General features: G+C 54.1%; 1 protein-coding gene across 1 annotated transcript; it reads right to left on the reverse strand.

Annotated features, from left to right (window-relative positions):
* Positions 1-4,706: 4,706 nt before the first annotated feature.
* NMUR1 (neuromedin U receptor 1) lies at positions 4,707-10,811 on the reverse strand. Its single transcript, XM_051626854.1, has 3 exons — positions 10,795-10,811; positions 5,688-6,592; positions 4,707-5,137 (listed from the first exon to the last, which is right to left on the reverse strand). The coding sequence occupies exons 2-3, from the start codon at positions 6,580-6,582 to the stop codon at positions 4,734-4,736; spliced, it is 1,299 nt and encodes a 432-aa protein (XP_051482814.1). The 5' UTR covers positions 6,583-6,592; positions 10,795-10,811; the 3' UTR covers positions 4,707-4,733.
* Between the last annotated feature and the right edge of the window lie 734 nt (positions 10,812-11,545).

Genomic DNA, 11,545 nt, shown 5'->3' on the forward strand with positions numbered 1-11,545 from the left:
TTCCTCAACTTGTTTTACTGCTCAGACTAAGGATGAAAGTCCCTTTTCCCATTTGGAGTGTTTCAGTTCTGTAACTTAAATGCAGTCCAGCTGAATAAAGGTCTTTTTTGACCATCAGAGCCAGTTTGGAACAGGTTACAGCAAGTGCCACGTTCAGCAAACCCCCATTTGGCTGTAACAGGATCCTGATGATGTACTGGTCCCAGTGACTGATAGGTTTTTGATTCTTCAATCAGAGCTTTTATCACATCCTTATGTTCTGATTTCCACTCCCAGGGTTTGCCCTTATGTAAAAGTGAGTATAATGGATGAGAAATGACAGAAAATCCAGGTATGTTTTCTCCAGTCTCCTAATGTTCCCAAGAACTGTTGTAATGATTTCCTAGATGGGGGTATATGCAGGTGCTTGACTTTTCTTGAGGTATCTGGAGGAATCACTGCACTACCCACAGTCCACCAAGTACCCAGGAACTTTCCTTGGTTCCTGGCACTTCTCAGGTGGGATCTCAACTTCTTCTGCATGCAGTGCTTGCCAGGCTGCTGCTGCTGCTTCTCCCACCTTTTCAGGGGAAGTCTCTCTGATTAGGATATCATCTATACGTTGGTACAGTTTCACATCTTGAGGAAGAGAGACTGTAAAAGTCGGGCACGAGCATCATGAGCAATCGTGGGTGAATGTTTATAGCCCCACGGGAGTCTGTTAGAGGCTCGTTGCACACCTTCCTCAGTAGAAGCAAGTTTCTCCTTACCCTGAGAGGAGGATAAAGAACCTTAAAGAACATACCTTTCACATTGAGCACGGCCATCCACAGGTGTGGGGCTGCCTGTAGCCTGGTGTTGAAGCTGCAATATTGGGCACTGCCACCATTAGCAGGGCCGTGTTGCCTTCAAGCGCCGTTGCTGAGTTGTTAGACACCATCTCCTGTCCCACTTTCAGACTGGCCAGACCAGTGAATTGTACAGGGAGTGGGTTCAGCAAACAACGTGCCATTTTTCCAAGCCTGCTATTACCTCAGAAATCCTCTTTGGTGCCACAGCAGAAATCAGGTATCGTGGCACAAGCGATTTTTTACTCAGGAAGCGCAGGGGCTGCACAGAGCACAGGCAGGGCAGCCTCCCTGCTCCTCTGCTGGTGGGGTCAGTGCCTGAGCCAAAGGGCCACACACTGCTTGCTGTCTGGCAGGCACCAGCTTTGTTAGGCCAAGACACCAAACCCCAAAATATTTTCGTGGCTCTTTTTAATTGCAAAGTGAGTAGAGGACATGCTCTGCTCACCCGGGAGCCATAAATTAACTTCCATTGTTTGGCAAATTTCCCTGTTTACTCCAGTGAATTTAACTCTCTGCTGACTGGGTCACATACTCAGCTTCTTGGCATCCTGTCACGCCACTACAGAAATTTGTGCTCCCCTATCTATTAGAATTTTCACCAAGTGTCAGTGAGGACCAGCTGGAATCAGAATGTTTCTGCTTTAGTGATCAGTCTGGACTCATCTTCAGAGAAATCTGAGGGGAAAAAGGGCTCATCATTGCTCCCATCATAGTTATCAGAATCACCTCAAATATCACTACCCAAATCCTCTGGGGACACTATTGGTTTCCTAATTTACATGGGGTTAGAAGAATGCCAGGCCTGCATGAGCATCATGTCTATTTTTTCTTCCAGCTTTTATTTTTCCTCCTTTTGTTCCTGTAACTGTTCCTGCAGCTGTTTGATTTTCAAAGACAGTATTAATACAGCTGCCTTTCTGCCTTCTGTTTCTTCCTGCAGGTCCTGTTCCCTTTTATTGTTATTCTTCCTATCCCGATAAGCAGCTTCTAAACAGGCACCTAACATATTGCAAATAATTCCTTTCCCTTTTCCATCCTTTATATGCCCTTTGATCATCGTTACCTGTTCTTCCACAGCTTCCCAATCATGTCAAGTATCATGAGCCCCTTCTTCTGAAAATTTGGGACTCAGATTTACTCTGTTTCCACAAATAATCAGTGATACTACTTGCCAACCTGCCAATTAGACTAATATGTCACAAATGAGGGATTTAGATCACTTAAAGAACCATTGTCAGAGGTATCAGCAAAAGCGGTTTTCATATGAAGTTTTAAAATTGCAACTTAAGAAAGTTTGATGGCAAATTTTACTCTATTACTGTACGACATGATCATTTGAACAATGGTTCAAAACTACCCACACACAAATCAAAGTTACCAAAAATCAAAGTTACCCAGACAAAGTTACCATAAGTACAAGGTTGTGCACGATACCGGTCACTTACCAAAGATCTGCTGTTGGTGAAAGGTCTCTTGGCCTCGAGGAGCAACCCAAGAGGTGTCCCTGCTCAAGGGGTGATCACCACTGTGCAGCCAGGCTGCCGTGCAGGGAGAGCTCAGAGATTCCTTCAGGCTGCCATTTATGGAGAAAGTGGCTGGCTCATAGTCACATTACATGTGATGGGAAAGGCACACATGATACCCACAACTTTCTTTGTTCCTTGATAAACGACTCTTGGAAAAGTTCATGTATTAATTGCATGATCAGTGTCCCAAGCTCACATGCATTGATGCTTACTGTGTCACTTGGCCCCTTTGTGGGTTTCAGAGAACAGATTGGAACAAGATGAGTTCTTGGCCCAGTTATGGCTCAGTCCTCCACCTCCTCCACAAGGCTGGATGAAGGCAGAGTCAGTGCGTCACCCTTCTGTCTGCCCTGAAATCCACTCCAGCTGTTCTGAGCCCCAGAACCCCCAAAAAAATCCCTGAGGACACACACACTGTCCTCTGGCAGTGGCCAAGGAGCTTGAGCTGCAGCAGCCACAGCTGGACCCTCACACAGCCCAGCTGCTCACAAGCAGGGGGACACAGCAACTGTCACTGCATAATAAAATGATATCACCTGCCTATTAAAAAAACATTCCCCTTAAATTTGTGGCTGGGGAAGCAGCCAGGTGAAGCCAGATGAAGCAATAATGACCATGAAGGAGGCATCAGTCGTGTCCACCTGTACACCAGTGACAAGGGGCCCCATACATCTGCTAGAGTGTTGTCCCCTGCTAAGACAATCAGTGATGAGAGCTGGAGAGGGAAGGAAATAGAGGGATCCTGATGGTCTTGTCCATGATGACATCATCTAGAGAGAGGCTGTGAGCAGATGGCAGGACCCTGAAGTGAAAGTTACTGCAGCCCCATGCCCACCCTCACCCAGAGCACACAGCAGGACCTCACCAAGGGATTTGCCCACAGCAGACCCTGCTTTGGGGGTGGGGGTCCAGCCACACTGCTCCTGAGCCAGGAACCAGATTGATGGGGACAGAAGGGAGTTTCAAAGCCCCAAATTGTGTCCTTTCTTGGTCTCTAGCCTGGCCACAGCCCTGTGTGGTGTGCTTGGGGAGCAGCAGCAATGCCCCTGCCAGTGCTCTGCCTGGGGCTTGCTCCTCCAGTATTTCTGCTCAGGTCCCCGGGCAAGATCTGCTGGCACATCCATCCTGCCCAGAGGCATGGCCATGGGATGCTGAGCAAGGGGAGCTTCCCTGGGTCTGGGGAAACCATGCAAGGCCAGAGCTCAAGCTGCTCAGACAGCCCCTCAAGCAGCATTTTGGAGCTTGGATATCTCATGCTGGGGGAGCACCTGGCATACTCTGGGACATCAGCAGCATCAATCTCAGACAGTAAATCGATGGGTCCTTCCAGCCTGGGGCAGCACGACCAGCCAGCCCACGTTCCCTGGCATTTTCATGACATTTCTTGAGTTGTGTGTCTGGGGACAGATTGATTGCCATTGTTTTGGAGGCAGCTCCCCCTCTGCAACAGCCCCAGCCTCAGCTCAGCCCAAGCACACCTGAGACTGGGAATGGTGCCTGCATCCCACTCCCACTTTTTCTGCCTTGAGCCTGCCCAGCCCCACAGGCAGAGCTGGTGGGACACTCCTGGTGCCCATCACCCTGGCACATGGCCTACCCATGACCCCCCAGGACAATGGCCTGGGTTCAGTCTCATGCTGGGAGCAGAGCTGGGTCCTGAGTGACACAACCAGGACACAAATTAGGCCAACAGCTTTTTTTAATTCTCATTGTGTCTTGACCCATATGGGGCAGAGATGGAGAAGGTCTCCCCACATTCCCTGGGAAGGGAGGAAGGCTGGGAGCAAGGAGCTGTACCAGCACCCTGCAGCCAGATACTGATTGGCACCACTAAAGGGATGTGCCAGAAAATCAGAGGCATGTTGACACCAGAGGGCCCTGGGGAGGTCTGGAGGGAGAAGACACCCACAGACCTTTTGTTCCCCACTCCATCCATGTAAACCTCTCCCACCCCATGTGAGAGCACCTCTTGGGACATCCATCCAGCACGGTGTCCTGAAATAGGCCAAAGTGCCTGGCACCCCTGATACCTCCATCCACAGGCTCACCCCACTGGGCCGGGAGAGATGGGGGGATTGCTGGCATAGACACAGAAGCCAGCCATCCATGCACCATGAGGGACGTCCTGGCCTTGGCCAGCCCTGGTGCTGAGCATGGCCGGTGCAAGTCACCCAGGGCACAGCATGGCCATCACCACTGTGTCCCCAGACCACCACTGCCAAGAAAATCAACCTTTGCATCCCAGCAGGAAGGCACAGGGAGGCAGAGATGCCTCCATTGCTCCTGTCCTGCTCCCCACCACAAGATGGGGGCCACAGTCAGAGGGATGCTGGTGGTGGGAAAAGCTGGCCCCAGTCCCCCCATGTCCTCTCACTCTTCAGCAGAGGGATGTTGTGTGGGTGGTCGACTGGCCCCCTTCCACCTCCTCCAGCTCTAACTCCTCAGCATCAGAGAGGGGCAGCCCGTTGGTGCCAGGCATGGGCTCACACTCTGTGCTGCGGGTGGTGGCACGGGTGACACTGGGCGAGTATTTCCATGACTGTGGCAAGCGGTGTCCAGGGTGGCACATCACCTCCTTGAACATCTCCCGGAAGCGGGTGGACATCAGGTTGTAGAGGATGGGGTTGGCGGCCGAGCTCAGGTAGAAGAAGACACCCGAGATGATGTGGACGTACTGGAACATGTGGAGCATGTGGCTGGTCCAGGTGGAGACAAAGCTCCAGACAAGGCGGTCGGTGTGGAAAGGAGCCCAGCAGATCCCAAATACCACCACCAGCACAACTGTGGGGAGGCAAGGAGCTGGTATTACTGGGGGAACAGGGCTGGGTAACCCCTCCAGAAGACCTCCAGTCCCTGGCCAACTACTGCCCTGTTTTAGCTTTAGTCACAGCAAACACCCAAAAAAGCATGGGAGAGAAGAAATGGGAGAGGGGAGGGGTCTTCATCACTGCCCTGAGATGGTTGCAGAGGCTGTGGGCTGGGTAGGACCTGGTCTCTCTCTGGGAAATCCCACCACCACCACCAGCATGTGAGGTCTGGGCTGGGGGATGTGGAGCAGGTTCCCCCATCCCAACCCACCTCCTTTCTCTTTCTCACCCAGCACTTTCCTTGAGGAGGGAAGCTCTCACTGGAAGGGAGCTGGCACAAACACTTCTCACCCCTGAACCAGAGCCACCAGATCTGCCTTTGCCTCAGCACCCCACAAGCAAGCCCTGCAGCCTTCTTCCAGAATGACCCAGCATCAGTGCTCTGAACTGGCTGTGCCTCAGTTTCCCCAAGCACCCTCCCAACACAGTCCCCTGGCTCTGCCCATCCCCAGCATTGGACTCACACAGCATCTTTGTGACCTGCCTCCTCTTGACTTTCTTCTGCCCCTGGGTGTTGTGGCAGTTGTGGCCACCACTGGACTTGGCTCCCAAGGCTTCCAGCATCTTTTCTTTCTTGAGCTGCAGGCCAATGAGCAGGTAGAGGATGCTGATGGTCCCCATGGGCAGGAAGAAGAAGATGATGGTGGTGATCTGGATGACAAGGTTGTAGGTCAAGCGCGGCTTCACCAGGGTGCAGATCTCGGAATCAGGCACCCACCCCCGGCCAGGCACGTAGAGAGGCTGCAGCCCATGGAGGCTGGTGTTGGGGATGGAGCAGATGACTGACAAGAGCCAGATGGCAATGATGACCCTCTTGGCGTGGTTTCTGGTCACCACATACTTGGCCTTGAGCGGGTGCACCACGGCGATGTAGCGCTCCACGCTCAGGGCTGTGACGTTGAGGATGGAGGCAAAGCAAACAGCCTCGAAGAGCAGCGTCTTGAAATAGCAGCCACTGGTGCCCAGCAGGAAGGGGTAGTTGCTCCACAGGTCATACAGCTCCAGTGGCATCCCCAGCAGCAGCACCAGCAGGTCAGACACGGCCAGGCTGAACAAATAGTAGTTAGTGGGTGTCCTCATGAACCGGTGACGGAGGATGACGATGCAGGTGAGCGTGTTGCCCACAGCCCCCACCACGAAGATCAGAAGGTAGATGACACAGACAGGGACAAAGAAGCTGGACCGTCGAGGTCCCAGGTACTTATCTCGCAGCTGCTCCTCAGTCAGGTTGGCATCCTTGGGGTCGAACAAGGTCTGTGGGTGAGTCCTGTTGCAGAGATGAGGGCCGATGGGCTCCACATGAAAGTCTTGCTGGGGCAGAGGGAACTCAGGGCTGGAGCAGTTGACATAGGAATTCATGGCTGTGGAGAGACAGGGAGGTTTGTTGGATGCTTTCCCAGCCTGACTGCTGCCCCAGCTCCCTCTGTCCCTCTCCCTTTGGTGTCAGGGTGCCAGGAGGCTGCTCATCGTGCCCCAGCCTTTCCTTTGGGAAACCACCCAAAATCCTCCCTCCCCCCCATATCTCCCTCCCAGGTTCCCAAGCGCTTCTTGCCCCATTTCCCATCCACAAACAACCCTGGCAGCTCCCTGGCCCACCTTGGTCCCTCTACTCTGGTTTTGGGGGATATCAGCTGGGCTGTCCTCTCTCCCTGTTCCCAAAGTAGAGCAGGATACAGCCCCAAAGCCAGCTCCAGAAATCGACTCTGGCTTTAACTCTACCAGCCGTGCAGAGCGGCTGATTGGGTAACCACAAAACAACCAAAGGGAAAACTGATTTTCCAACCCAAGAAGGACTTACGGCTTGTTGGGAAGCTCCAGATGAAAGCTGAGGTCCCAGCACCCCTGCACCAGATGAGGTCAGGATGGGGAGACAGGGTGGGAGGGGATGGAGTCTTCACTGCCTTAAGAGGCAGGCTAAAGAAATCCAGCTGCCGCTCTCCCCTTGGAGTTCTGTTCTGAAAAGCTGCCTCTCCTAATCCACCTTCTTCCTCTTGTTCTGAGTCAGTGAAGAGGCTGGTGGGGAAGCCAGGGGGGTGCCAGGGGCTTCCACTCCCACTACTGGGCAAGTAAACCCGGTGCTGAGCTCTTACCCCTACTGTGGGCTGGCTCCTCGTTTGCAAAGCAGCACTGCCAAGAAGATGCTCTTCAGCAAGAGAGAGGAAATATCATTAAAGTAATAAACTCCATTGACTCTAGGGGAGTCCCGGGGGAGGGCAGAGCAGTCGCCAGCCCCACCAGCAGCCTTTGCAAAGCAGGGATTTGCCATTTGCGTGGCATCCGTGGCAAGTAAGTCATCAATCAGCCCTGCTGCCGTCCTGACACAGCCAGGCACAGGAGCCCACGCAGCACCCAGCTGCCCGGGCTCATCTGGAAGAGATGCAGACAGAGCCAGTGGCTTCCTGGGGTCTCTCAGTTTCCAGATGTGCAACCCCTGGGTCACCTGATTCCCTCCCCCATGGAACAGGGGGATCCAGCCGGCTCCCATCACACCTCGGTGGGAAGAAGTTGCACTCACAACATCACCCCTTGCTCCGCGCCAGGGTCTGCTCCCTCCCTCTGCCCAGCGTGTCTGTCTGTCTGTCCGCTCTCCTGCCCGCCCTCCGCGCTGCCACCCTGTCCTGCTGATACCCCCCCGGGTGGCAGGGCTTGTCTGTAGCTGCACACAGACCCACGCACACACAAATACACACACGTGCTGAATTAACGGTTGGACTAGATGGCCTTTGAGGGCTTTTCCAACCGAAACGATTCTGTGATTCCATGCACGCCCACACGAACACACACACACACACTCACGCGTTCCTGCGCCCCACGGACGCGGGGCAGAGCTGGTTGTCCCCTCTCCACCTCGGCTCCTCTCTCCTCCAACAAGTGCTTTACGGGTCCTTGAGCAGCCCGGAGCCCCGGGCCCCCCCTCCTCCCCGCCCCGCCGCCCCCCCGCGGAGGAGAAGCGCTGACGGCAGCGGAGCGGGGCGGGGGGATCCCGGCTCTCCAGCTCGCCCCGACCCCCGGAGGTGGGGAGGAGACGGGTCGAGGTAAGGGGGTGACACCGCGGGGAGGCGGCTGTGCATCGTTTCGCCTCTCGGTGCGACGGCCACCCCGCGGGACGGGGGACAGGGACATGCGACGGTCCCTTCGTCCCCTCTGAGGGTGGCAGAGCCCAGGGGGAGCCGGTGTCCCACCTCCCGCCCCGGGGATGGCACCTTGAAGGGCTCTGGCACCTCGACGAACCTTCTTGGTTTCTGCTATCCCAGCACCATCCCCACAGAGAGCACGGGTGCTTGGCTGAGCTGGTTGGGATGGAGCTGGAAGAGCCTCTGGTGGGGCTGGATTCAAGCAGGCAGGACAGGGATTTTGGAGAAGGAGCCTGGGGAGACCTGCCTCCAGCCCTGCACTCCGCACTCCCACCTGAGCTGAGCCCCAGCACAGCTCACTGCACCACTGAGCCAAGCACCTGCAGCCAGGCCATGAGGAGCTTCCTGGACCTGGTGGCCTCCAGCACCATGACACTGCCCCTGGGGTCCTGCACCCCTAAATGCCCCTCCTGATGCCAGAGCACACAGCAGACAGGAGCAGAACCACTCACCTCTCTTCCCTCCCACAGCCCACGGGGGAAACTGAGGCATCAGGTTCCCTTTGGTCCCCAGGGGCTCAGCACCCATAGGGGTGGACTGCCTCACCACTGTCACAGAAACTAGCAATTAGAACCTGATTGTAACCAGAGATGGTTGGCAGCACATGGGTGGGTGCAAGTGTCCCCAAGGCCAGTGAGGACACCCCAGCACAGGGGCAGAGCACCCAGCACATTCCCCGCTTAGAGACACCCACACAGACTGCACACCCTGGCACACTGCTCCAGAGCACCTTCGAGCTGTGGGGTGTTATTTGCATGCTGGGGATGGTGCAGCACCCCATTTCCCTCATTGTTAGTGAAATCAAGGCAAAGCAGAGTAGCAGCACACAGGGGAAAGGAGGGAGCAGGTAAGGACAATGTGCTCAAACCAACCCAAGGGAGTGACACACAGTAGGAGCTGATCCCCCAAAGCCCTGAAGACATTTTTTTCTCCCCATTTTAGTAAGACACAAAGATTCTGAAAGCCTTGAGTGTGTCTGGTCTCTGAACACCCTGCCTCTCCACATTGGCTGGCAACACAGGCAAAAAACAGCCCACTGCCTCTTGGCCTGCAGCCTGATATGTTGGAACCATGGATCTCTGCTCAGCTATGTCCCAGATGGGTGATGATGAGGAAAAGGCAGGCCACAAAGATGAGGATGCCAACAGATCCACCACTGCAGCACCACATGCCAGTACCAGCCCCAAAAGACTGTGTGTGTCCTGGTCAAGCAGAGCTCAACACTCAAAGAAAATTCAGAGCAGGTGAGAGAAGACATGACAAGACCAGAAGAGCCCTGGGTCAGCTTAGTGCCCCTAAACTGGCCTTGATTCTGCTCCTAACAGTTAGCAGAGGGGAATCTGGCAGAGTGAATACACAGAAGGCAGCAAGGGTCTAGAGCTGCCCCGAGACGTGACTTTCCTCAGGACTTCATCTCTTACTGCAGAGGAGAGGAGCCACTGAAGCCAAAGGGCTGGAGGATAAATGGGTGCAAACAAGACATTACGCAAGGGGAAAAAAACAAGCTGGAAATACTGTCTGAAAATGGGAGGGAGAGGAGGTACTGCCTGCTTCTACAGGAGTGACGAAGGCAAAGAAACCTCATTCCTTCTGGGGATGGAGACATGCTAAAACCCAGAGGTTTATGTCACAAGCTGGTGATGACAGGAACAAGACACAGAGACAGCAGCTGGGCAGTGCTGGCAGCAGCTCAGTGTGGCTGGCTTGGCAGATGCTGGGGTGGGGGACTGTGTCTGGAGCTGGCACATTGCAGGCCACAGGTCCTGGGTGTTCCAGAGCCAGAAACAGTAGCTGATGGGCACAGATTTCTGTCCCTGCCTCCAGATGGAATGCAGGCTGCTTTTTCCCCAGGGGATGGATTTGTGCTGGTACAGAAGCAGGTTGTCCTGCAACACTGATGTACCAGAAGCATGAGCAAAAGCCCACTTGCGAGATTGCATGAGGCATTCCTGGAAACCAATCTCTCTTTCTCCATCATGTCTCTCTTGAGTAACTTGGAAACTTCAGAGCTACAGCCCTAGGAGCCAACTGAATCCACTCCCAGCCCTTTTCAAGGGCACATCACTCCCGGTGATTGCAGGGCAAAACCAGCTCTTGCAGAGCTGTCTGTGTTCTGTCCCACCGTTTCTTCCCCAGCTTAGCAGTTTTAATTAACCCTCTCTGGTCCCAAGCACCCCTAGGGTGCACCCCCCACAGCTACTGAAGCAAGCAGATGAGCAGCCCCCTCACAGGGTATTGCAGCTGCAAATCTTCCCAGGCAGCAACAGCCAGCACGGACAGAACAGGGTTATGAAACTTTGGGACAAGAACGAACCCTCTCCCCTTGGAGAACAAGCAATGGAGATATAAATCTCTGCTGGTGCCCTGCCCACAGCCCAGGGTTTCTCCCTGAAGCAACTACTGCACCTAAAGCCCCACAGCTCATCTGAGGAATTGCTGGGAAGGAGGTATTTCTCCTCCACTCCAAACTGGGCTGAAAGGAGAAGAAAAATATAAAAGGACCATTTCAATGTTCACTGAACAAAAGCAATTGGCTTCCTAAGGAACAGCAAGATTTGCCTCTGCTCCTCAACATGTGTCCCCATATCTGCTGGGGGGACAGGGAAGGCAGGCACTCTGAGCAGGTATTCAGGCTCCATGGCAACCATAATTTTGCTAATCAGGGCCAGCACAGACTTGAAATGCTTTTTTCACCTGGCAGGAGCACTGGGCTTTTGCAGGTCCCCATCAGGCTGAGCTGCCCAGAGGAGCTGCCTTGGCTGTGCCCCCAGTGCAGTGATGGAGCAGGAGGGTTGCCTGCAGCCAGGGCATCCTGACAAGAAGCTACACAGCCCAAACACTGCATCTCCCATCCAGCACCAGGCCAGAGACCGTATTTTTCTACCAAGGCCTGGATTAATCACCTGAAATAAAAAAAAGCATCAGGTCATTTTTCCCTGAGCTGCAGGTATGTCTGTTTGGCCAGGGTTTCACTAATAATGCACCATTTTCCTGCCCCTCCCTTAGCTCCTGTCTGACACTGCTCTGTGGCTCCATTCAGGACCAGCAGATGCTGGCACTGGGAGTAGCAGTGGAGATGACATTTCATACCCTTTTCCAGCATCCCTGGGGAGGACAGGGAGCAAACAGGGAGGTCTTGCATCTCCTGGTCCCATGCTGGGAAGACAATCAGCTAGAAGGAAAAAACA

This window comes from Apus apus, chromosome 8, assembly GCF_020740795.1.
Source record: "Apus apus isolate bApuApu2 chromosome 8, bApuApu2.pri.cur, whole genome shotgun sequence".
Classification (NCBI taxonomy): Eukaryota; Metazoa; Chordata; class Aves; order Apodiformes; family Apodidae; genus Apus; species Apus apus.